Below are 27983 nucleotides of genomic sequence, written 5' to 3' on the forward strand. Positions count from 1 at the left end.
GATGGCGCGGCGGGCGGGCGGCTGGCGGCGCTTCTGCCTGCTCTGGTGCCTGCTGCGGCTGGCAGCGGCGCGGCGGCCGCCCCCGCATCTAGTGGTGGTGCTGGCCGACGACCTGGGCTGGGGCGACGTGGGCTGGCACGGCTCGGCCATCCGCACGCCGCGGCTGGACGCGCTGGGGGCGGGCGGCGTGCGGCTGGAGCGATACTACACGCAGCCGCTGTGCACGCCGTCCCGCAGCCAGCTCCTCAGCGGGCGCTACCAGGTAGGGCGCGGGGGGGGGGGCGCGAGCGCGGCCACGCCGAGGGCGCCCAACGGCCGCGCCTAACGGCCGCCGCGGGCCGCCGAGGCGAGGCTGCGCCTGCGCCTTCGCGGGGGCGCTGGGGACCCGGCGGCGGGGGTGAGCGCGGACCGCGCGGTGGCTCTGAAAGCCGGACGCGGTCTGCGGAATGACTGAGCGCTTGTGAGCGCCTTCCCCAGGGCTGTGCTGCCCGCGGGGGGGCTACCTGCAGCTCCTGGTCTTAGCGCGTCCCGCAGCGGAAAGCTGCAAGTCCTGAAGCTTCAGGTTTGTACGAAGCCTCATACAGTGCGGTATGCGGCGCCATGCGCTGGGGGAGAGTGGCGTGAGGGACCCTTGAGGGGGGTCCCAGATGAGTCCCCCCCTCCCCCCAAGTAAAAATTCAGCCGCAAAAAGGTGTAAAGCCGCGGGTTATTCGGGAATGCATCCGATGTGCTTTTCGTTAGGGAAGGTTTGAAATAACTGCTTGTCACATGACTCCTGACTTCTCACACACTTAATTCATAGGCTTTTCTCTGGTCTTCCTGGTCCTGTACTCTGAAAGGTTTAAATAAAACATACTGCGTTAACAGCTCATTGACGGAGCTTTTTCCTACTGTTTGTTATTAATACTATATGTAGCTTGGCCTTTTATCTCACTTAAAGAAATATTTGGAAGAAGGCTCTTTGTATTTATGAAGATGAGGTGTATTTACATGCAAATAAACCATCTTTATTTCACTTTTTTTGTTTGCTAGCTTAAAAGTTGACTAAATGTGGGTCTGTTGCAAGACATTTTGCTTCAGAAAAGTAGAGGTGTCTATACACTTCAGTTCAGATAAGGCATGGTAGTGTCTTTAGAACAATATCTCTGATATTGTCATCTTCTGGTAGGCACTTAATTGACTAGGCATGTAAGATCCAGCCATAAGCAGCAATGTGTGTCCAGTTTATGCAACTTATTTTCAAGTGCAATATTTGAATATGTCCTAACCTGTATATGCTTTATACGCTACCATAGGCATGCATCTCCATTGGCCCCTTGATGGAGCGTAGACAGGCTGCACCTCAGTCTGGTATCTAGCTGCTTTGTAGTCTATACTCTCAATTTTCCAATTTTTTTTTCAGTTGCACAGCTATAAGAATCAGACTTCATCACACTGCTGTACTTTCTTATTCTCTTGCTTCCCCTCTCCTTTTTATAACAACTCTGGCAAAAACAGGGAAGGAAAAAATATAGCAAGGACAGAAAGAAGGAACTGACAAAGCATTAAGTGTGTATCTGAAACTTCTCCTCTAGCTCAGAAAATCCTACATGTGTGTGTTAATCGTAGTGATTTGTCAAGGAAACCGTTCAGACTGAAAATAAATGGCTTCCTGTACAACTGGATATGTTATCTCTTGTTCTCTCAGAAAGACCATTCTAGATGACACCCTTCTGTAGCAACTTTCATTCTGTTCGTAGAAACCTCAAGAGTCGATAATATAGAATAGGAAGATATAGTTGATTTTTTTTCCCAACTCTCTTAAATTTTTTATGTAAATAACCTAAAATAATACTTTACTTTATTTTGACTATTTCTAGAATACAATTTGTACTCTAACCTGCCTGTCTAGAAATGGTTCATTATTAACTGGAGGTTCTGCACTGCTCTTAAAAGTGGAATTTGGAAATGTTCATGGATCGGTCTTGATTTAAATTCATGGTATGCATCTGACTTGATAATTTAATCATTTAGTGTTGACCTTGTTACAAACAAGTAAAATAATATTAGAAAATGGAAGTAATTTTATATAAAATTGAGGAGAGATTCTGTGCAGGAAATAATTATGTAGCAGATGTCCACGATTTTGTTTTGTTTTATGTTTGATATGATTAATATTTGCTCTGAGGTTTAAGAAAGTAACGTAAATCTGGCCCTCTCCAAAGCTGGAATTTTGATAAGCATCTTGCTCTAAATGAACAAAGAAGAGCAAAGGTATTGATTTATGAAAACTATAGATTTTCCTCTTATTCTCCTCTCCTTAATTTTTTGCCTTCTAGAGACACTGGAAGAAGTTACAATGCTTTGTTAGCTTGTGTCCTTCACTGTATTAAAAATATTTTTGTAACTTTTTTTAAGATTTTTTCTTTCTTTTTTTTCCCCAACTCCAATTTGGGAGAAAATTAAGAACTTGTTAACTTTGTGAGGGCCTACTTACCCACTCAGTTAAGATCAGGGCTCATTTAGTTTAAAAGTGAATTCAAAGCGATGCTAAGTGATGCTGCTAAAGTTAACATGTGGCTTGCTAGATTGAAGTGCTTAGTGTAGTTACAGAATCAGCTGTCTTGTGGGCCAGGGGATCCTGGAAATTTTGTGCTTTGAAAGAAACTGATTACTGGAAATATTTATTAAATAAATAAGATATTTAAACCTGTATGTCTGTTTTCTGTCCTAGGTTTAGGGTGATTTTTTTGTTTTTTGGGGAGGAGATCGGGGAGTTGACAAAAGTAAGTTTATAGTACACAGTAGCTGAAGTATTTCTTGCATCAAGCAAAATGCACTGCTTGGAGTATCGTATCAGTAACACTTTTGTAAAGATGTACAATAAGTCACTTTTTAAGACTGGAAACTTATGTGGAGCTATTACAAGTCAGATCTAGGCTGTATCTAAAACTTGCTTTATCCCCAGTATTCAAATACTTATTCTAAAAGTGCTCATGTTCACTTTAAGTATGTAAATACATATATAAATATGTGACTATATCATGTCCATTTAGAACAGTAGTGCAAAAATCTGCTTTCCTGGCCTTTATCACCCTTTCATCCAGTGACTGTTCTCAGATACAGACAAAAGTTCTGCAGCTTCACCAGCAAGGCTCTTTTTTTGCCTGTGTCTAGCGCTACGTGAAATTTCTCATTCCATGCTGAGATGTTCCCCTAGTCTTCAAACAGACTGTAATGGTGGTTGCCACCTGTCAGATTTTTAGATGAAAACATAAAAGATTTTGTTTTTCATTATGCTTAATTTATGCCTGGAAAGATCTCCATGTTAGCACCTGCAGTACTATTTCATTATCTTCCTCCATACTCCCCCTGCCCTCTGCCCTTGGCTTCCTATACCTCCTCTGTGGTACAGTGGTGAAAACAGGAGGTTCTAAAACTAATGCTAGCTTGCTCTGCCATTTTGTTTCTTTTTGCACCTGCTTATAATGTTGCCTACCTGAATGTGTCATTAAATTGTAACTAATATCTGTTCCTTCTTTTTCCTACTAGATCCACACAGGTTTACAACACCAAATAATTTGGCCATGCCAACCCAGCTGTCTCCCCCTGGATGAGAAACTCCTCCCAGAGCTACTTAAAGAGGCAGGATATGTTACCCACATGGTGGGGAAGTGGCATTTAGGGATGTACAGAAAAGAATGCCTTCCAACCCGGAGAGGATTTGATACTTACTTTGGTAATGGTTAGATTTAATGTGGATAATACAAATAGTGTTAAAAATAAGGAGAAACTGCTTGATTCTTCTGAGAATAGTAGATTTACTGTTAGTGTATCCTTAAATCAATACTTGAGCATGCCTGTTTCCAAGGTACAACTGTATAACTTTTTAAAATAAGGTAACACCTTAAATGCATGCCAAAGCCTTAAGATTTATTAAAGAAAATGACATAGTTATTGCATTTAGCAAAGGAAGTATTTCTCTTTTTAAGATCCACATTTAATTTGGTTCCTTGATGTTTAGGAAATTCAAGGTGTATCATCAGTATGTTTTCTAGAGGCATCTTTAAACTGAACTTTTGCATTAGATCAGACAGTAGACATTACTTGCCCTGCAAATAATAAAATACTTCTAAAAAGCTGATCTTTTTAAAAGAGAAAGAGAAATACACTTTATACCATGCTGTGTTCAGGCTTTGGTAATAGAGCATCATTTCTTTTAAACTGCTTTCCCAGAGCCTGTGACAAAGAAGGTGATGTAAGAACCTCTATAAAGCGGCATCCAAAAAGCATGTTACAAGAACTCCAAGTTGTGAAGTCAAGCGCTCGGGTCAAAAAAATGTCAGAATTAGATTGTCCAAGTGTGAGTGCGTTACAAAGCAACTTGTAACTCCATATGATTTATTTTTCCTCTCTCAGTGCTCCTGCCCCAGTATTGCCTGGAGGTCTAATAGTTTTGCACAAGTATCACAGATGTTATGTGAATCAGTCTGTAAGGCTTCTCTTCCCACTTGGTACTGAATATAAAGTTGTTAATCCCCACTTGGTTGTTTTCAGGATGCTTTCATTGAATGGAATATTTCAAAACAGTTCAATATCTTCAAAATAATTTTGTAAAATGTTGATAGTACTGCTGCCCAGTTTTACAGCTGATAAACTAAGATACAGAGAAATTTAAACTATGCTTACTGAGGCCCACATTCCTCTTGTCTAATTTCAGGTATTTAGATGAGGAGCCTGGTTACACTATGTTCCCTTTATAGATAGTAGAGATTCAAATTTTAGGTGGGAAGAAGTGTTCCCTTTGATTATGTCTTTTTGACTCTTGAGGGAGCTTGGGACTCTGGGTTCATGACTTAATTAAGTTAATGCACATGCGTTGTTGCTGAAGGGTGTATGCCCCTGCCCTCTTTGGCTGCATGCTCCCATCCCTTCAAAAGAGACTGTGCTCTTTTTGGCAGTGTAGACTGAGATCAGCTTAAGCTGATCATGAAATCTCACCCTGGGAGTGAGCAGACTCTTAATACAGGGGCCTAGGCTAAGTCAGCATGGCAATTGGGTGCTCAGCATGACACTGAGGGAATTATTTTTCATAGGATGTAGTGGTTTAATATCCTGTTATGTTCACATAATTCCAGTAGGAATTGTTTGCAATTAGGGACATTTGGTTCTTCAGCAGACTTGACACAGTATGTTTCCCAGTGGGCACTCAAAATAGGAAAAATACAACTTGTGTCTAACTGAGTATGTTGATGTAGGTAGTCTGCACACAGAATCACTATGGTTTGAAAGAAAAGCCATTTTTTCTGTATAAGAAGTGTATTTCAAATATTACTTCTTTCTTTCTGTACATATTTTGTTGCACAAGCAACTGTACTTCAAGTTGCTGAATAAAAATTCAAATAAAGTTCCTCTATTTTGGTGTTTTGTCCCTAGTTTTAGTTTGGTTTTGCAGAACTTCAGAATATAATTTTGTGGGATTCAGCTGTTTTTTCAGGGTATTTGAGAAGGATAAAATGTGAAATCTAATTTTAAAATTAATAATTACTAAGATTCTAAGGGTTTTGAGGAATTTTGTTTCTGGTCAGTAAAAAGCAAAGGTACTCAAGGCTTAATAGAATGGGCATTGATAGAGCAAATCTTTACTAGAATTTTTGCCTAGTCTGTTTGTTTTGGAGATCTTTAAATAATATTGTCTCTTTTCACCAGTTGGTGTCAGCAGCAGATCAGAAATTGCCTCACAGCTGACATGAAAAATAGTCCATACTTTGATGTTGCTGAATAAAGGCAAACAAAATAATAACTTCAGACTTTCTAATAGAGAAGTCTTTTGTGAAAAGGCAAATATGCAAAATCATACCAGCTAAAAATCATAATAGTACCTGGACAGGTCATTGCCCTTGCTATGAGTGCATTACTTTAATGCTAATGTCTTTGATATAAAGTTATGGACATAGTCATTAACTTTCAAAATGTTTTATATGTTTTGAAATTACTGTTTGTATTAGCAATTAAAAGGCTAAGAAGTGTTGAATATTGAGCTACTGAGTCTTGTGCAGGGATGTCACTATAGAGCATCAAATGGTGGAGGAGTGTTTTGGTTAAAAACCACTAAATCTTTGACATTTGTCTTTGACAGTTCGTTCCTGATGTACCTGTTTGTATGATGCTATGTTGGTCTGTTTATTTGTGATCTTTTCCTGTTCTAGGCTATCTTCTGGGGAGTGAGGATTACTACTCTCATGACCGTTGTGTGCTCATCAAAGCAAAGAATGTAACACGCTGTGCTCTGGACTTTCGGGATGGAGAAGAAGTTGTAACTAGCTATAAAAACATGTACTCCACTAATTTATTCACAGAAAGAGCTATAGATCTGATAGCCAATCATAACACTGAGAAGGTACAGTCAGCAGCTGTCACTTTATTTGATAACTTTAACACTAAAGAATATTTAGAATAATGTTAATGAAATATTAATGCAGAGACCTATGCTTGTGCTGTAAATTGAGGCTTTTCTGGAGGACAGAGGACAACTAAATGTGAGAACTAGTGCTCACAAAACTTGCCTTGCCTCCTGTCAGAATGCATTTTGGCTGCACAACCCTGGCCTGCTACCCTTCTTCGTTTGATTTTTATTAACACAGGTCGTGGCAAATGAGTTTATAGAAACGATTTAGCATGTAGCTTGGTCTCCTAAAAAGAGAATAGAAAGTTTAGTGGGAGAAGAGTCACAGAAATAAGCTCTCTTAACTGTGATTATGAAGAAAAGATACACCTGATGTTTTTCACAGCTTTGCATAAATTGTTTATCAGAGTCTGAGTAGTTTATACTTAGGGACTAGGAGAGAGAAGTCTAGAAGAAATGAAAACACAGTTCCTATACCTTTTGCTGAATGATGGCTGCTTTCGCTGTAGTAACTTTTGCATTTAATGCTTTACATTCAACTAATTTACATTCTGTCCCTTCCACCCCAGCCCCTTTTTCTCTACCTTGCTTTTCAGTCTGTCCATGAACCTCTTGAGGTCCCTGAGGAATACATGAAACCGTATTTCTCCATTAAAGATGAAAAGAGGCGCCATTATTCAGGAATGGTGGCTCTTATGGATGAAGCTGTAGGAAACCTTACTGATGCTCTGAAAAGATACAATCTTTGGAATAACACAGTTTTTGTTTTCTCTACTGGTAAGTTTAAATATTTTTCTAGTAATACCTTTGATAGAGTGTCCAACCAGCTGAATGCAGAGGGTGCTCACCCCTCTGTTTTTCCTCAATATATTTTGTAACCACAAAAGGCTGATGAAAATAAAACAGAACTTTATTCCATAAGGAACAGTTTCTCTCCCCCTCACTTCTGTGGCTGTCTTAAGTATGAGTAAAACAACTCTGAAGGAGTGTCTGTGGATATGGAGGATACTCCTATTAGAGTAAAAACAGCATTTGTAAAAGCTTTGAGAACAGTGGTGAAGTTGGGGGCATCTTACTTGCCATTGTAGTCACTGAGTATCTGTCAGGAATGAACCCTTACTGAAACACATCTACCAAATTTGTTTGTACTGAGCTATAGGTAGCTGTCTGATAAGCCTATAAATTGCCTCATGTTGTACGAGAGACAAATTGCCATGCAGCAAGGACTTTAAAACCCAAGCTTTTTCTCTTGCTTACATGTAATATGTAATTTGTCTTGCTTGTGATATTTCACTGGCACCTTACCCTCAGGAAGCAAAGGCCTATTAATAACAAGTTTAATATTTGATGATACAGTCCAGGTTGCCAAATTACAGTCTAAGTTTGTGTATATATTAGCACAGTGGAAACCTAATCCAGTTTCTAGATTATTAGAATAATGCAGATAATACATTATAAAGCAATCTCCTTTGTTTCCAAATTAGGAATGAAACAGAACCTCTTCAAAGTACAGCTACTTGGCTAGAATTCAGGAAAATAATTGTTCTTGTTTGGCTTGGAGTGGGAAATAAYCTTCCAAAGCTGACAATTGCTCTTTTGTCCAGGCTTGGCTATTAGGGCTGTCAAAATGGCAAATCCATTTTCTGTGAACACTTTAAAAAAAAAAAAAAAGTTTTGATGAAAATGCAATGATGTACTTTGAATTTGCCAGCTGCTTTGTATAGCCTTTGGAATTTTATTTTAAATCCAAGCCTGTTTGCCTTGTGGTGTTATGCTGGTGTTCCAGTTTTGATTCTAACGGGTTTTGATAACTGTTCTATGAAAGTGCCTGTTTTTGTTTATGATGTTTTCATATTTAGAACTGAAAGTAAGCAAAGCCATATGGAAAATTATAGCAATACTTATTCCATATGGAAAAATTCCAGTCTTTGCTGATGTGGTCCTGGTGTAGTTATTTCAGTAACGTTTGTTCAGTATATTATGGAGTAAAACTAAAGACATCTGAGTTGGAAGCGCAGATTATCACTTGATTAAAAAGACAAGTTTATTTTTTGTTTACAAAACATTGGTTCTTTCAAACAGTTACAGTATACCCTGCTTTTAACAGTAGTTATCTATATAATCAGTTACACACATTTCAAGAAGAGTCAGGCAGTCAGGAGAATCCAGTGTCTGTCCTATCTAATGGGACTTGTGTTGAGTTAATTGACATTTTAAACTGCCAGGAGTGGAATTTAATATGATTGAAATGCAAGGAAATTGGGCCTAGATCAGGCAGATCACAAAGCAGTGATTCATTTTTTCCAGTCTTCTCACTTCACTTCACGCAACTCTTCTCTACAGGCAGAAAACATTGTATGCATTAAAGACCTGGTTTCCAGAAAACAAATGTTGAAACCATTAAGTATTTGAAGGGGAAAAAAAAGCATAAAATCTATTCAGCTTTTCTATATTATATTCATAGCTTTTTCAGATTGTGTGTTTCAAAATGGGCATTAGAAATTGGGTTGAAAAGAAACACCAGAGGGTCTACGATTTGGTGTCTTGTGGAGAGAGTGGTGCTGTATGAGGTCCCTCTGCAAAGTTATTTGCACAGCTTTCAAGTGCTTTGTAATTGAGAGTGTTGGTATGCACTGGCAGTTAGAATATGGGTATGAAGTTATAGTATCGTATTACCTAAAGTAATGAGTGTGGGAATTAGGTCTACACTCTTGCTTGAGATGATTTAAGTTTTTGTTGTAAAACTCACACTCCTGTATATCCTAAAACTAGGTCTTTCCAGTCTTCCTTGGTATGTATAATGAAAATAGGCCTTCCCTTCTGTGTCTCAGTTGTTCTGCACCTTACCTTCTGCTGCTTACTTCATGCCAAGGATAGATTTTTTTTTTTTTCTTCTCCTTTTTCCCCAGTTGTCTTCTGGCATACCTCTTAAATTTTTTTCAGCCCTTGAAAGTATGCCGCCTTGGGGAAGCTGTGCCCTGCCTCCCAGCCCCAGGCACCCTAGTAGAACCTGCAGACCCTCCTCTTGCTTGGTTTGACAAAAGAGGCAAATTTTCCTATCGGATTAGGAACTCTCTTCAATGTAGCTCTTCCCATGTTGTGGAGTTAAGAATCAGTAAGATCAGTTTAAGAATTTAAATGAAGACTGCAACAGAGAATCTAGAGAAGTTTAATATCCTCAGCTTTAATGAACAGAATCTGTGTCTCCCCAGCATAGTAGTTACAGACTCAGAATCATAAAAGCTCTCTGTTTTGTTATAAACCTATGTAGTTTGATAATTGTAGTGTTGGAAAGGTGTAGAGGAAAGAGAGATGAAGACCCTACGTTTGCAGAATGGAATTTTACTAAATTCATTACTATTCCCTGTCTAGTTTTGGCCAAAGTTCACACTTGGGTGTTTGCCTCTCACTGCTTCAAAATTTATAAAAAAATTTTACAGTGATTTGCTTTTGCTTGCTATACCAACGAGTAAAACTGCAACAAGCACCCAGTCTTCCTGTTGATTCCTCCACTATTAAATACCATACACCAAAATTAAAGACCTCTTTTTAGTGGATGCTCATTGAAATGTTCTAGAACATGATTAATCTTTACTCTCATGGTAGATTTCTTTTTATTAAACTCTTTAATGTTTCTTCCTACTTGTGTATGTTGTGGCCTAACTAGGCTTCCCTTGAAAACATGCCAGCTGGCAAATAGAACTACTACACATTTTGAAAGGACATTGTAAAATGTGTATAAGAACTCCAAGTCCTAATGGACCTAGTGGCCTAATGGAAATGTTGGGCCAAGAATGAAGTAATCTGGTCGTTAGTAAAGTCTGACTCCATCAGTATGTCATGTAAATCAACATCTCTGGTGTCTTTTTGTATTTTGTACAGACATGCAAGCTATTCATATGGGTAAATAAGAAAAAAAGATTAGACAGTTCAAAGGTATGTAGTGTTATGTTTGTGTATCAGGCACTAGCTTGAAAATTATTTACTGGCGCAATGGCAAATAGAATTTGCTTTTATAGAGCAGCTTTTATACTTCAGATACGAGTGCTTCTATACTAATGAAATTAGCGGTGAGAATGAAGCCATTGTCTGTTAAGTGAAGCAGATACAATGGATGCAGCAATATCTTGGGTATACATGGACTTTTGTCCATTTGAAATCAAAAAGAATGAGACATAGGGTTTATTTTTCCTTTTGGAAAATATAAGACAACGTAACTATAACTTTCTTGAAGAGGACCTTGATTTAAAATAACCAGAGGACATAATAAGCATTGAAGTAGTACAAATTTAGCTCAGCATTATTAACATTGGCTTGGAGTCCAAGCCTTGTTTCAAATATAGACCTATGGTTTGAGGTTAGAAGTGGGGATTTGCTGTGTAGCATGTGTTTATAGTTGTTGCAACATATTACAAGTAATATGGATGGAAACTTGCCATCATTAGAGCAAAAGAGTCTGACCTGATTTCAGTTCTGTGTTTAAAATTAATACCCTTTCTTTTATTTAACTTTCATTTTTTTAATATCCTTAAAAAATAAAGTAGTTTGTCATTTTGGCTGCGTCTGTAATTTTCTTTTTCCTTACCAGTCTTTCTTTCAGTATGTATGTTAATTCTTAAATGTGGATTAGCACTGTAGTATCTGTTAATTGCCATAAGAGGGCTTTGAAAGGTAAAATGTATGGAATTTTTCTCTCCAAACCTTGGTTTACATTGTTAAGAGGAAACCACATAAATCCTGTTCATAATGGAGCATGTGACAGGGATGACTGTTTTCATTCCAAAAGTTGGTCTTTTTATCATATTAGGATTATGATTAATAAGAGCATAAATTGTCTCGGACATAATTATTGATGTTTATACATCAATCTCTCTCACGCTCTCTCTCTCTCTCTCTTCCCCACACCTAGATATTTTCTGAAACTTTATATTATCTTTTTCCTAATAAAGACTTCTCAGTCTCTTTCAGTCCAGCACATTGCAGCTCTTGTCTGATAAAATACTTTTTTTTTTTTTTTCCCCGCTTGTTTCCAACTTCTATGTTTTGGTAGAAATTGGGGGTCTGACTTAAAGGATGGCCTACAGTGCCCTTCACTGGTTCCTTGAGGGCTGTTTTTATCTTTTTCCTAATGCCTTTGCTCTTGAATAAACTTCTGCTTTTTCTCTTTTACTGGTAAGAGACTTCAGAGAGACTTTTAACTCCAGATTGTTTGAGCTAACAGAAGGACAGATTGGCTATGGCACTTAGTATCTGATCTTGTTAGAAGAGCTAATTTGGAATGTATGCTGTCAGGCACCAATGTAGAGTAAACCTGCTCAATTATAGATTTGAAGAGCTGCTTTAATGAGTCCAATCAGGAAATTCTAAAAGACTCGGTGCATTGTGAGCAAGGAGAGTGCCCGAGCAGCTACTGTTTCCTAAAGAGGAAATAAGCACAGGTGTCTTAGCTGAAAACATCTTCAGTCAAGCGAGTTGTTTGAGTTTGTAAACTTCCAAATATTACTTTTCTATCTTGATCATTTAAGCTTACTGTAACGGCAAAATGTGCACTTGTTCACTGTATCTGCATTGATCAGAATGATTGCATGTCAATTATAAATAAGGAAAGGTGCATATATTTGGTGTTTCATATTCCAGTTTTGGCTTTTAGTCTCTCTTACACATTTTTTCCATTTAAAGTGTGGGTAATGAGAATAAATATTTTTAGAAATAAAAGAATGTCATCTCTGCAGTAGTGTTGTGTGTTACACAGGACATCTGAATTGATACCTTAAGATACAGATAAGAGTAATGAAAGAGCTAGACTATTTTTATAAAAATATATTATAAAAAGCAAAAGTTCAGAAGTGTTACCTTTTGATGAAAATTAATTTCAGAATGAAAACTGAGAAGATACTGACAGTCGGTAGAGAGAGATATATCTCTATTTTTTTGTGTTTTTTAATCCTGTGGAAATCTAAAAATATATATATATCTTTTTGCTATGTATTTAAAATTCCAACATAAGTGGAATCCTGAATTTTTTTTTTTCTGTTTCGAGCAAATGCCGGTACTTAAAGTGAAATTCAGTTGTAAATGAAATTGAGAAATGAATTTTGCCCAGAGTCGCAGACTAGCCATATTTGTTTAGTGCTTTGATTGAAGTATACCAATAGTTATCCTGGCAAATTCTTTCTCAGACTGAAAGGTAATGAAGAATGCTGAAAACAGTTCATTTTACATGGTAATGGCATTTAATAATTTTGCACAGCTGTCGAAAACTTGTATTATACTATGATTGCTATTAAACTGTACTAGTTTATATCCTCAATAATAGTGTTTAAGAAACCATTAAGCTATATATCAGATTCTTCTACACCCATTTCAGGGCTATGGTTCAGTGCCCTGGCATAGGGAGAAGTCCAAAGTTTTCTCAATTATGTCTTATTTAACTTGCTTACTGAAGGCATATGAAAAGTTTATAAGGTTATTTACATGTGGGTTTTTTAGGTTAAAATTTCCCGCTATGTTGCTTTTATATTTAGTGATGATGAATGGGAGGGTAGACCTGACACAGCAGGGTCTGTAACTACTGAGACCTGTTTAATTCCTGAGATCGCTTACAATGAAAGTGGTCGCCTGAACTGTGTGCACTAGGTTTGCTTCTACCAGTAAAGCTGTACTGGGGAGGAAGGAGGGAAAAAAAAAAAAAAAAAAGGATTGAATAGGATAAAAAAGTTCATTGTGCACACAGCTGTTCTGGAGCTAGATTTGTAGCTATTGGAATTTTGTATGCATCAAATGCATTTTTTCCATGAGATCAATTTTACTCTCTTTTCCCACTTTAGAAAAGTCAGAATAATAAACAGACAGTTCCAGTGAGTCACAAAAACTTACAAACTGGTTTATCTGCGCACAACTCAGTAAAAGCATGGTACTCTGATGCAGTAGAAGTATTATGTTCCTTTGATGGAAAATAAAAGCCCTGTGCTGTGTATTAAGGACAACGAAAATTACATGAGCAAAATTATATAGGAGAAGGTGTGGTTTTCTGTTTATTGTGCCTCCAGTAGAAAGGCTTTCAGTAGTTCTTCTATCACACAAAAAATCCATATTAAGCACTGAAATTATAATACTGCATAAGCACTATAAAGACATATATTTTCTGTGTGACTTTCCTCCTGCTTATATTGAGCCATCAAGATTACTCTTTACACTGAGGGTATACAACTTCATGCTGAACAGATGGTTTTTCATCAACTCATCTCAGCCAAACCATTTTGGTGCATTTCATTGGAAATGTATGTTTCCTGTTAGCCATCAGGGGGAGCGTGCTTACATTTCTGCCACATTTGTAGGACAATTGGAAAATACAGCAACAAATGGATCTTTCAAATGCAGTGTGGGGAAGAACTTGAGTTCAAATTAAGGGCAAAGTTATTCTCTAATTCATGCTGTGAGTAGCTTATCCGCAGTGTAGATCTCTGCTGTGTATTCTGTACTTTTTTTTATGAAACCTCAATGGGAGTTCCGTACTTGGAACATGTACAGAATAAGCATTATTCATGCTGTGAAGATCAGAGGGGAGAAATTTTCCCCAAATGTGATCCTTTACCACTGTTATTGACAGTGCTCTCTGTTTAACTCTGAGTCACAATCATGAGCTTAAATCACACAAAGGAAAGGCTCTGAAGTCCTGTTCTGTGACCTAGACTTTCAGCAAGAATGTTGGAGGTCAAAAACGAGATGCATTTACAAAGCTGTGCGTTGAAGCTGTCTAGTGCTTGCTCATATTGTGTCTGGCACTAGTCAGTGCTATTTAATTCTCTTTCATAAATACTAAATTCACCCACAAAATTAAAAAGATTAAAGAAAACTAAACTGCATGCTTATACTGTTGATATTGGCAGCTGTTTGTAGTGTTTCATCCAAACTTTGTGTACCAGAATCCTGCATTTAGACTTGACTCGTGCTTTTATGCATCACTTCATTTTTAAATAAATACATATTAAAATAGTATTTACCGGTATCATGTCTGTTAAACAGGATTTTTTTTTTTTTTAAGTGTTGTATCAATATCAATGTTGCTTGTAGTTCTCCTTCTTTGCTTTTTGTTACCATGAAATTGGGGAGGCATTCAATAGTTCAATGGTATGAAAAACAAAATCATATAAAGCACAGCATTTTGCATTATAGAAAAGAGGTGTCAGCACCCCATGTAGCCTGCTGCAGTTTGGCTATTCTTTAGAATATAGTCTTCCCTTCAGAAACAGGGAGAAGCAAGAAAGGTGTGGGGATATGTTTTGGGGTTTTTTTTGTTTGTTTTTTGTTATCGTCATCCCCCCCCTGCCCAGGATTCTCTTTTTCCCATCCTGTGTCTTTGTCTAAGGTTGTTTGCATGTTGCTTGTGGTTTCTTTCTTTAAGTTGAGAATCTCGGATATTTGCTTTATGGAAATCTTGTAGGTAAAGCGAGTCGCTCCATTGGCATACTATGTTTTCAGTAATACTGAGACACTGACATTGCTAAATGTGCTTCTTAAACTTTGTAAGTCACACATGAAATAATTTCACAGTTACTTGTAATATACTTCCCAGTCCTGCTTCAGTGTGGATGAACCCTCACACTGACCTCCGTATGGATCTGCTTAGATATAAGAACATGTTTGCTTGTAAAGCCCCAATCCTGCAAAGGAATGCTGGATATGTAACACAGAACAAATGTTTACAGAATTAAACTGTTGGTGAATTGGATATGCCATCTTATTCCTGCTCTTTTTCTCAAAGGATAATAGTAGAATATTTAGCTGCAAGAGCTGGTCTCTACCTTAATATACAGTTATGTAATTAGTCTACATAGGATTTTATTTTGTTTCAGCTGATGTAGTGCTACTGGTTACCTGGTATTAGCAGTATCAAAACCTGAAAGGTTTTAAATCTTCGTCTAACATGAATCTAAAGCAGAAAACAGTTTTTTAGAGGTAGGGACAAGAGAAGGGGGAGGCTGACTACTAGTGCTACGGAGGAAGAAAGCTGACCTGATGCTGCTGTGTGATCCAGGCATCTGGGCTGTGACCTTGTTTTCAGTTGTCCCCCCCTTGGCAGCAGCAGCAGTAATTCAGTTCTCTGTGCTGACTGTAGCAGGTAGAAGGAGACATCCTGCAGTTTTGGCAGTTGGTTGTTTTTTGTTCCTTTCAGTGAAGAGGGAGCATAATTGATGGATATACTCAGGGGAAGGAGGGAAAGTGGACCTAACCTGCAAGGCCCTAGTTGGACGATGCCTTCCTGTAAGATCTGGTTTTCAGAATGTCCTTGGATTTCGATACAAAAATACTAATATTCTGTTTAGCGATATGAGCTGTATGTGGCCCAATTATTTCTGAAAGGAACATTGACAAACTTATGTCATCAAGCAGAAGAGGGGAATCTGTAGTAGCTTAGCAGGATAACAAAATGCCTTTAGCTCACCTTGTGTCTCTTGAGACCTGTCTAAATATTTAACCAAGAAGGAGTCAAGGTTACGTGGAAAAGGCTTCAAACTGACAACTTCTTGTAACTCAGAACATTAACTGAACACAATCATAAAATACATAAAATTGTTAAAGGAAGTATAGTCACTAGTATTTAAGGTTGAATTACATTTGATTTTTAGAATGCCATGTTAGAAGATCAAATAGAACAAATAAAAAACTCAATATTATGAAACAAATACAGAATTATCAAATGAGAGAAAGAAGCAACGTCTTTAGACATCCATTTCAGAGATTCATATTGTTTTGGGTTAGTGAGACAAAAATGGTTGGAAAGATGTCCTCAATCCATCATCCCCCATAATTCCTCCTCTCTAGTAGGAATTGTGCTGCTTGGCTGACAGTAGCACTATAGTAGGGTCATTTTAGATGCTATGAGATTCAGGATTAGAAGAAAAGTGCTTTTCTGTTGTCATTTACAATTTATTCTAAAGTCTCCTAACATCATCTGCTTTTCTTAGTTTTCTAATATGATACTCTCAAACTGATGCGAACAGGTAAGGATCTTTACTTTTTTTTTTTTTTTCTTTACAAGGTTCTTTGTGGTTGGTATGTTGAGGCTTTTCTCAAAAAGCCCAGAATGCAGTAGCATAACAAGAAAAGGAGAAAGGTCCCCAAAAGTCTGAGTTTGTTTTTAAACTTTCATCATTTTAAAGTCCATTTTATTTTATTTTATTTTTTAGAACCTTGCTGGTTTTGGCAACTCTGATCTTTGACTCAGTTTCCATACCTCTTTGCTTTGGAGTGGGGCTGTGTCTCGAGTGTTTGTTGAGCTCAGTTTTTGCACAGTGGAAATGCCTCAGTAACTTGAGGAGAGGGAAGGAATTTGCTTCTTCCCTATTTTGCTAGGACCTGTTGGGTGCTGGGGTGGCTCTGGATTTCTATCAGTTTCCTTGATTGCCCATCTTAAGTACCCAAATGTTAAAATATCTTTCACTTTCTGTGGGAGACTGTCTCCTAGCATAATGACAGAAATGGTGGGAAAAGCTTAGAGAAGCTTTAGGCTGAAAAAGCTTTCTCTCTTTTTCTTTACTCATGCTTCATTCACACATTTAAGTATTTCTTCCTTGTTCTGTAGATTGTTTTAGACTACTGGCATGAACTTACAAAAATATCAGGTACTATTAAATCATCAGATACTATTAAAGGTACTAAATTTTAAGATGTTACCAAATATGTTCCATCTTCCAGTCAACTAGTTTCTTGATAAAAGATTAGCCAAGGAGATAGCTACGGCATCCCTTTTGTATATTGCCCTTATTCTTTAAAAACCTACATTCCTCATATAGCCAAACTTTTGAACTTTGAATATGCAAGGAAAAGAACAGTGCTTTTAAAATCGCTAGAAATCACTCATTGAAGTGAATACATCCTAAATCTGTTACTTAGACTAATATTTTAATTTTCACTGTCATTGTGTTTTCTCAGAATAACTTGATTTAATATTGTGGAATAGCATGTAAAAATTATGGTGGAAATACTTAAATACATTTAATGAAATACTGGCATACAGAATTATAAATCATAGTTTAACAGAAAAAATGCGAATAGACAGAAGTTTGAGATTTTATATATACATTTTTTAGGTTTCCTTTGTAACTGATTAATGTTGTCTGGAAGCTCACAGAGTTTTCATATTTATCTAAAAACATTGCTTTTCCAAGACAGTTACCATATCAATATTGCACAGCCCTTGCTTTAATGAATGAATATAGAAAGGGAAAAACTATCCTTAATTGACTTAGGAAAGAAAAATGCAATATTGTCTGGTCTGGGTTAAGAATTTGGAAGAAGCTGCAAATGTTACAGAATGGCCTTGGTTGAATAAGTAGCATCTGAAAAACATTACTGGAATCCTTGCTGAGCTGTTCTGAAGCTGTTTGCCTTTTTACCATTTGTTTTCATACCTGTGGGTTCATACAGACTATAGTTCAGATAGTACATCTGTTCCGTATGCTTATGCCTATTCCAGAATTAGAATGTATGCTCCAAATGAATGTGCGAGTAAAGGTTACTGTCTAAAGAAAAAACTAAGAATCCTTCCAAATAAAAGCTCAACATGATTGTCATTTATATTCTTCTCTCTCTCACTTTCTATCGCTTTGTATTATTCTTATGCACAGTAGATATTAGATCTATATTTGTGAAAGATCTCACTTTAACATGGGTTAAAGTAAGATTTTTTTCACTGGCTTAATTCATAGGAGAGCAAAACCAACAGACTCTTAGAATATAGATATACTAAATGCCTAGTAATTCATACTTTTTACAGGTTTTGAGTTTAAAAAAAAAGAAAAAGCCCCACCCTAATATGCAGGAGTGTTAGTTACTCCAAATTGCAAGTATTTAATAGTATGATACTGTATCTGTTAAACATATGTTGACTTTAAAATGAAAAAAAATTATATCCTAGTTCTGTGGGTCTTCTTCCTCTGGGTTTTCTTGATCATCTATATTTCTAAGAAATATTTAGAAGGGATTTAAGCTTTTCATGCCCTGAAGTACAAATCATTTTCTCTGGGGGCTGCAAAAAGACTCCCCCTATGATCAGTGTAAGGATTTGCATTTTTCTTTGAAGCACTTGTGGCTGCTTCAACGTGCTTCTGGAAAGAAGTTTCTAAGAAATTTATGTACTAAGTGGTTTCATCTTTATGACAATTCAGCCTAACTACTCAGCAAGACAGAAGAGAAGGTTTGTTTCCGGTCACTGATTATTAGTGTGTGATGTGCAAAATACAGGGAAACCATGACTTTTGTCCTGAGAAAATGTATGGGCTGTCTTCTGAAAGAGAAGGATAATAAATCATCTTATTTATCTGGCAGGATAGAATAAGAATTTTTTTTAATATGCAGATCTCTATTGTCTTTTGTATCTGGCAGTGCCTAAAAGAATTAGATTTTTTTGATAATTCAAGACAGTAGCTTTGCAGACTGGGAATACTGTTGTATGCATGAGAATCCATGCATATGTGAAATGCAGACTAGGCTGTGGAGAAAAAGATGAGAAAAGGTGAGATTATTTCTGTAAGTCCTTTGACTGAAGATTGATGAAAGAAATCAAGTTGGATAAATAGCAAGAGAGAAAATGTGCAGGGTTTAGAGGTAAAGACAAGCTTTAATTTTATGAGGTGGAAAGGAGACCCTGGAGGTATTTGTGAAGACATGATCAGGTGAATGCATCTTGAAGCAAAGAGCAAGAAAAGGGACTAGGTTATAGTAGGAGATCTTGAAGGATGTAAAAAATGGATAGGTTGCTTCTTTAAAATGTTGGTAGGAAGCTGGAGGACGTGAGACTTAGAAAATGCCTGGGTGTGTAGGCTCAAGTAGCAGGAACTAAAGATGTTACCCATGATATTGATCTAGATTTTTGACAGGATGTTGCCACACTAAATGGTGGCTGTGAATAGCAGGTGCAGAGAGGATGTTGTAGCATAGATAAGGAAGTCAGCTTGGACCATGATAAAATGAAGTTTGACACAAGGAAACAAGATCTCTTGGACTGAAGTATAAGATTTAGAGATGAGGGTCAAAAATTGAATGTTAGCCTTCCCAACTGTTGGATAGAGGTGGAGATTGAAATGGCACGTGTGGTTCCTGGGTTCCAGGTTCCTGGGGTATGGGGGAGCCCTCACCAAGAGAACCTTTGAATGTCAGTCCCCATGGAACATGGTAAAGGAAAGCAGAGAAATAAACAGGAGCACAGCGCTGAAGGACCGGGGGAAGGCACAGTGCTTCCAGCATCTCCTGTCAACCTGCAGTATTCAGGCAACTAGAAACGGATTATCACAACAAAACGTTTTGCAGGTGGCTGCATTGGTACTAGTTCTGTCTATATCCTGTGCAAGCAGAAAAGGATTTTTTTGATGGAACCAGGTTGGAGCTGTAGAGGTTGGGTTTTATGTTGGAGAAAATCTAAAATAGTTAAGGCTAGAAGGCAGAAAAGTGCCTATCTTCACAGCTAATAAAATTAAGCAGAGAGAAAGAGTTTCAAAGTGATTATGTACCTTAGTCATGGCTGTTAAGATTTGGCCATGGGTGAGCATATATCAGCCATGTAAATGTCTGGTGTAAAACTAGTTTGGAGAACTCTTACTGCAGTGTATGTTGTGGGCTTTTTAGCTCTTCATACTAATGCTTCAGTTAATAGGCTGATTTTTTCCCTCCTTTTGTACGGATCCTTGTTTGTATTTTTAAAGTTCTTTGCAGCTCAGTCTTATAGTAAATCTCTGTATAGTAAAAGTCTGCTTTCCCTATACATTCCTCCTAATTTTCTATACTGAATTTGCAAACCTCTGCATCTCTGGATACCTTCATATGCCTCCTATGACTGGAATATCTCTCTTCTATTATACTGCATCTCCCTTTCTTCAAATTTCTTTTTAAGAAGAGACACCCACCCCTTTTATCTGAACTTTGAGCATTACTGCCTTCTGGAATGCTGTCTGTGCCTGTTCTTAGCTTTGACCTCTATTTGTGTTTTCTCAAGTTAAAATATAGCCAGAGCTTTGTATACATTGAAGTGAGATGACCCTAAATTATGTAGTAAGATTCCAGAGCTGCTGAACTTGGGTTGTGAAGAATCAGAGATCTGCACCAATAATTACACTTATATTTTAAAGTAAATAGCTTTAACCAATTACATATGAAAAGAAATAATACCATAACTGTAGTGCATGCTTTTTGTTATTAACATCAGTGCATTATATACAGTCTGTGTTTAGACTATGCAAAAGATTCTTACTGATCACTGAGAAGAATTGCATACATATTGGAGTATTACACTGCTTCTGATATCTTGCAAGAAGATATTTTAACAAATTAATAATGTAATACTTAATATGTTGACATTGTGCTAATTTTAACAACAGTTTTATTAGAGTTAAGTCATTCCTGAATCTGCTTTCTGTTTGCACTGCAGTATTGTAACATATTTTGCAATTGCATTAGCATTTGTAACAAGTGAATCTTAAGAATGACATCCTATGCACGTTTTTCTGTCAAGTGTGGATTTTTACAACAGTACTGTTAGAGGTTTCCTTTACTGTTCTCTTGAAGTTGTACATAGTTGCAGTTATGGCTGCAAATGATAGAAATTCGTGTCTTCCTACTTGAATGTATCACATTTTACTTCGAATAAATGTGCCACCAAGCTTTATTTCTGTTCTTTCAACCTACTGAAGAAGCAAAGCCTTTGTTTAAAAGACTTTAAAAGTTACACTCTACTGACCACAAAGGATTCACTTTGACTAGTAGATGTGGTCTACTGCTTGCTAAAAGCTACTGTTGGTTAGGAAGTTAAAGCTAGTGGAAAGTATATAAATGAAGAAAAGAAAAATGCGTGCCTCGGGAAAGAATGGTGTAGACAGTGATGCTCTCCTGGCTGCTCATGAGTGGGACTAAAAGGTTAGGGCTCTTTCTGCCTGCAGGTGCTCATCACTGCATCCACTGAGAACTCTCAGCTGCATTCGGAGACTGCATAGTGCTTCATTTGATTCTCTCCAAGAGACCTTGGGTAGCTTGAATGTTTTCAGTAGTTAAGGTGTAGTGGGGTTTTTTTGTTTGTTTGTTTGTTTTTAATCCAGATAATTCTGACAGAATAAGAAGAAGCACACATGCAGTTGTTCCTATTTTAGGGGCTGTTGACCTCTTCTGGGATAGGTGAGGTTTTAATTAGATTAGCTTTTTAAATTGGTTTATTCAGAGCCAGAAGAGCACCTCTTGTTGCAGCCTAAGGAAAATAAGGAGGGAGGCTTTGGGAAAACACGGACCTGAAGACCTTGGCTAATTTAAAGGGTCACTTAATCCATAATGCTGAGAAAGACTTAAAATTTGATTTTAAGTATTAGTAACTCCTTTGCCAAATTGGGAGTGGGGGGAAGATGGCAGTTCTGGACCCATATATATGGGTCAGACAGTGGCTATGCAGAAAAGCAGAAGTCCTTATGAGGAAGACAAAATCATGACTGTAGTCATGGTGCTCAGGGGAGGTTAAAAACTGCATTTTTGTAGCTGGAGACAAATGTGCTCTCTGGCTCCAGCTGTGCCTGCTGAAGGGCTAGCTAGCGGTTTACATTCTTTTTCCACACAGGATGCCACCATTCTCTCTCCTGTTACCCTTGTTTAAGATAAGCCTGCTCATTTCACTGAAACAGTGGATCTTTGCTGATGCAGATTTGGACTGAGGCCAACTAATGAGTGATCATGTGAATAGGCTGGTCAATAAATATGAAAGAGAGAAATTCTGATGGGTGGTGGTATCGGGGATGCTGAGCAGCAGAGGGTAGGCTTGGAGTCCTTGCAAACTCCTTTTGCAAGCATGGCTTGAATCATAAAGTGGACGGGCTTTATGGCTCTAATATCACTACATTAGATAAGGAACTTCTGCACAGAAAAGAAGGCAAGAACTCTTCTGAAAATGAAAGGATTAGCTTATTTCTGAAGTACAGATGTACTGGGAAATACTTGGTCATCCAGGACTAAAGCTCTGTAAACAGTGAAATGCTATCTCTGGGCAGAGGATTCTGTCAGTGCTTTGTGGTTTCTTCTACTTCTCTCCCAGTATCAGAAATGTAATAGGAAGCAAGTTAACCTCTAAAGGATGGAAGTTCAAGACTAAATTTTCAAAGGAATGATCATTACTTACATTAGTTATAAAACCCTCAAAACTCCAAATGCTCACCAACAGCAAAATACACAATTTGACTGTTCCTTTGAAGTCTACAGTTGTTTCTGTTGTACATGCTCCCATGTACAGCTCCCTTTAGAAACTGGTGAGAGTTGTATGTGCATATTTGAGGAGTGAATGTGGTCTGTAATGCCAGATAGGTGCCAGAGGAGATATTTCACAACTTCAGGATTCAGGAAATGCGATCAAAAGTGGCAGAAGGTTCAAGGATGATGATGTTGGAGAAAGGTTGGATCTTGCCAAGAGGAAATTGCCAGTGACCTTACTGAACTACCATGGTGTCTTGCAGGCATATTGCAGAGAGTCAGACAAAGGGAGCAATTAGAAGATGGCAGATTTTAGCATCAACTACAAATTCAGCATAAAGCATTTTTGTTCAATTAAAAATGTTGAGTTTAAGTGCTTCTTATCACTCACTTGAACGTAGCGCTGGTGCGACAAAGAAGGGGAGAAGAATGTTACACATTCTGTCAATTTTAGCCAACTTAACATCCTTTCCTGTTGTATTTGGCTGTATGTTATTCTAGCCATTATTACCTGTCATCCAGTAAAGACGTTAAAGAAATAAGTAAACAAATAGAAGATGACTCGGAAATATTCATTTGGCAAGTATATGCTCTGCCATTTCCTCATCTTAAAAACATAACCTATTGCTGACAAACTCAGATTTATGAAAACTGATGAAAAATGCTGCTTAGATCATTAAAGGGGAATAAAATTATTTGTATAAACTTCCATTTCTCTTAATTACCTGCGCTTCTGTGCCACCATGTTAGCTTATCAAGTATCTTCCCCTGGCTTGATTTTTCATATTGCCTTTAGCAAAAGCTGAGCTAGCTGTTTGAAGAGGCCTGGACATTGCTGAATATACCTATGCAAGATTAATGTCTTTTTCACCTAATTGATGACTACTGAACAAACTTACCTGTTTCCTTCAATGTTATCTCTAGGAGAATGAAATAGCCTGTAGGAGACAGAATTGTTGCAACAGATCACAAAATAATTAACCTCTTTTTTCCTGAAGTTTAAAACTAGTACTATAAATATTATTCTTTTCTTTATTCTTCTATTCTTGTCTTTGGTTTAGAGGATTGTCAGATAGAATTTCAATTGATTTTGTAGTTTGTGTTTGGCTTGAGAGTTACCTTAGGAAGAAATATACTTAAGGTGATTGCTGTCCCTTTTTAAAATGTCCAGGGTGGTAAGTAATAACTAAAGAGTTTTGTTTCATTTTAACGCCTTTATGTCGACAGGTGTGTGTTTCTTTCTGCTAGTGAATCAAGTCAAGATATTCTGGATATAGCTAAGGCCCCAAGTGATTAAAAACTCAAATCATTCCTCTCAAAGAAAAGTGATGTGAAAAACAGATGTAAATCTCACCAGTTGCCTGAATCAAGTTATAGTTTACACTGTGTAAAGCCAATGCATGTGCCTACACTTAATTTTAACAAGGAAAAAAAAAGACATCTGGCCCACAGTGGATGAAATATAAAAACTGTAGACATGCAGGAGAAGTTGCTCTATTGCTAGATGGGCAAAAAGCAGCTGAAATGTTCCTGACACTGAATTATGGCCATGACACTCCTGTCATTAGGTCTGAACTTCTTAATTCCCTATTTTTATTGTTGCTGTTCCTAGGCTGGTTGGAGAGTTTTGACGCTGGCCAGTTTTCTCTGGCTGCAGGGATTGTTATTGGGGTGGCTGACAGCTGTCTGCCAGGCTGTCTGCACAGCCTTCCTGTGCTCTCTGCTACTTGGCTTCACAGTGCTATTGTTTGCATGGAGCTTTTTTTCTTAAAATCTTTCCCAGCTGTATCCTGATATGCTAAACCACTTAAATTAGCTCCAGATTGCTGTGTTTATTTTGTGTAAGATAAGTGACAAAATACAATACAATCATAGCTGTAAACCCCAAGAAAAGGGGGTACAAGATATTATGCTGGAAGATGCAGATTCTGGATGCAACCATGAGGCTTTAATGCATGTAGATTAGATCCCTTGTCTCTGCTGTTTGCATGTAATTCTAAGTTTTGGCAGCCTCATGTCCCTGGAAGTGATTTTTTTTTTCTTTAAGGAAAAAAAAAAGTGTTAGGTTGAAGTAATCTTTTCTCCCCCCCAAGAGGAAACTGGAGAGAAGTGAAACAATGATCCTCTAAGGTTGGCAGCCTTCCCTGCAGTCCATGCACATCTTGAAGCTTTTGCTGCATCTGAAGCCAGGGAATCTTTTGTTGTACGTAACTGTGATCAACCATAGATGTAAAACTAGTTTTAGGCTGGCTCCTGTCCTCACACGTGTTAGAATCTGATCCTCTTTTCCTACCTTACAGCTGCAACTTAAATTACAAAACCAGAAGGCTTGAGGTCAGATATTTTCCACACATCTGGAAGCATAGCCGTGTTGGTCTCTTGGCTGATTGATGCTTATACAGGGTATCTCTAAATACAGTAACAGTGGCCTCACTTCCTGCTTTTTTCCTCAAAAAGCTGCTATGAATATTAGGTCCATATTAGATCCTAATTAGATCCATAGTGTTTTTTGGATAGGCTTGTTCTAAAAGAGTCCCATTCTCTCCAGAAGCAGATGAAGAAACTCAAATACATTCAAAATAAACTTCCGAATGCTCTTACTGAATAAAAACACCTAGATGTTGCCAGCTATTAGACAGTTTCTGGCAGTTGCGAATTTTGATGCTTGAAATTCAGTGCTTCCTAGCATGCTTGCAGTCATTTATCAATCCTATCTAGTCCTCCTTTTACCAAGTGTCTGTCTGCCATATGAATGTATATTTTCTCATCAGTAGAGAGCGAGGGGGATGCACTTGAAACCTAAATGTGAATTTAGACATTCTTCTAGGTTAAATTTACAACAGCTATTTACTTTAAATGTAAAGATGGAGAATTTGGGAGGGACTACATTGTTGTGTTTTAGCAAAGAGAAACAACCTTACTTTCACTCTCATTTTCACAAAGAAATTAATCTATTAATCAGGAGCAAGAAACTGGAGCAAGCACCATGAAGTATTATTACCATATTTCCCCTTCGAGCGTTTTGTGCAAGTATTTCATGCAAGATTATATGCAACCTATGTCAGCAGCCTTTAGTTTCAGGAGTAGCAGGAGCTTAGAAGATGCCCTTTTTTCTTTATTTCAAGGATGTTTTAATTCTATTGTACTGAAATCTCCAAATCTCCATTATAGAATAAAACAGAGTTGGGTTTTCCCTGGTTTGTACTCACTTTTAAAATACTACATGACTTTAGACAAACCTTTCAAACTGAGTTTGGCATGGTTAACATATCAGACAGATGTGTGCTAGATCAGCTTACTGCAGGGGCCCATGAGGAGAAGTTACAGGGTATCGGAGTTTTTTCTTGCAGCTTCAGAAAATTTCAACAATTTAAAAATGTATGAGCTTGTGCAGAGGTGAAAAACAGAAAAAAGCTGAGGCATGTGAATGCTGGATTTGAAAAGTACTGTAGGTACAGTAAGAAGACCGGCAAGTATTTTGTAATTGTTTTCAGGGGAAAAAAAGGAGATCCAGGTGTTTGTAGCTGAAAGGCTAGATTTGCTCTTTACAGACTATAATAGTTGATTAAAGTTATTAAGCACCAAAGCATAATACATAATAAATGATTAGTGAATTGTTTTTTACTATCTAATTGTGATAATATTATCCTAGATGCTTAAACCTTAATTTTATTCTTGCTTTGCCCTTGCAGATATATTATTTGAGTGCTATGGTCTGAATAGGATAAACAAGTGGTTCAACACTCAAAGACTTTCTTGGCATGCATCCCTCCCCCTTTTTTTTTTCTTCTGACTGATTCCAAATTAAATGCTTCCTTTTAATGTTGGTTGGTATTTCTTGCTCTGTGTATGTATGAATATGTATGCATGCAGATCTGTTAACAAACTTTTGGATGGCTTAGTTTTAAAAATGAACCTGGGGTATGCGCTTCAGTTAAGTATTTAAACTTTACCAATATTTATTAACCTTATTTTCGTAAAATATTTTGCCCATTGATTTTTTTTTGGTGATGTCAAGCAGTTTTGTTCTTTTATTACTTTTTTGCCAAAATTTATTTATGCAGAATTTGTTATTGTGCTGTGAAACCTACAGTGCAAAACAGCTTGTTCTGGTGGACTGTTGCGCCAAAACCTTTTGTTGTTAAGACTTACTTTTCCTAAAGGAAATTATCAATTACATGCTCTACTTTCAGAATTCTAATTGCAAATATTTTCCTTATTCTTGGGTTCTCCTTGTTCTACAAATGCCAAAAACAGTTAATAGACTTATAGTAATAGTTAGGATTACTGTAATACATCTTTAGGATTACAGTTCTGCCATTGTAACTGGGGTTATACAATCACAAATTAAACCATCTGGTTTTATCTTTTATGAAAGTGGAAGGCTTAGAACACATAGAAGTTTGTTAAGGAGAGTTTGTGTAAACCCTGCATATTTTTATGAGGTGTTCTCACTTTAACAATATACATACTAAATGTAGTCAGTAAGGGTGACTTTTTTTTTTTCTTGTAAGGTGGCTTATTAGTGTCTCCTTATTTGCAATAAGAAAATACATAGACTGAAAAGAAATACTGGAGTTAAAATTGTTTAATAACAGCATCAAATACAACCCTGGAGAATTTTCAGGCACCCCTCTGCAAGGAGGTTGGCCAGGACGATTTGCCCGGCTTGTCAAAGGAGCCCCAGGGTGCAGCTCAGTCGTGGCCATGAGGAGAATGTGGCAACCTGAGCAGTCACAAGGGAGACAAAACAGGGTGCTGTTTGAAAAATGTTGCTTCACTATAGTTGAAACAAAATCTATTCTGCTGGAGGAGTAAAAGGTAGCCATATGACAAGGCATACTTTTGCTTTTGAATAATATAAAAGGCGAAATTATTTTCTGTATTATTTACAATTTTTAATTTATCTGCTTAAGTCCTACATCAGAATTGGAGAGAAATTAGGGAGGAAAATCTTTAAAATATAGATAAGTTTCCAGTCTCTTTGGAAAGAAAATAGTACCTCTGTTCTAGGGCATTCGTTTGAGGCAACACCATTAGTACAGCCACTAAGATACTGTGTATAGGTAGCAGAAGGCACAGAAAAGCCACTCTGGCCACTGCTTCACAGAGTGAAGGAAGTCAGTGTGTTGAAGTGTGTGCTGAAGTTGAACACCGTACTGAAGTGTTCTTTAGAAACTCTTCTTATGATGTTTTTCCCACCATCCATAGATTAAAACACAAAGGTATTTTTATAGCTACTTAAATAAGTGTTTCATTCCACTACATAGGCAATACTGATTTTTATGTTACGACTGGAGGAGGTTAAGCTTACTTTTTTAGAAGGCTGGCCTTATGCAGTATGCCAGGAGTGGTTTCTGTTTGGCTTGTTCTCACAGCA

General features: G+C 37.5%; 1 protein-coding gene across 1 annotated transcript in view; it reads left to right on the forward strand.

Annotated features, from left to right (window-relative positions):
- The first annotated feature begins 1 nt into the window (after position 1).
- ARSB (arylsulfatase B) overlaps positions 2-27983 on the forward strand; it is a 68652-nt gene continuing 40670 nt past the window's right edge. The window contains exons 1-4 of the mRNA XM_026068452.1: positions 2-262; positions 3532-3718; positions 6189-6379; positions 6955-7162. Of these exons, the coding sequence (XP_025924237.1) occupies positions 2-262; positions 3532-3718; positions 6189-6379; positions 6955-7162 (847 nt within the window). The remainder of the gene's footprint in view (positions 263-3531; positions 3719-6188; positions 6380-6954; positions 7163-27983) is intronic.

The sequence above is a fragment of the Apteryx rowi genome, unplaced genomic scaffold (assembly GCF_003343035.1).
Source record: "Apteryx rowi isolate R43461 unplaced genomic scaffold, aptRow1 scaffold_1049, whole genome shotgun sequence".
NCBI lineage: Eukaryota > Metazoa > Chordata > Aves > Apterygiformes > Apterygidae > Apteryx > Apteryx rowi.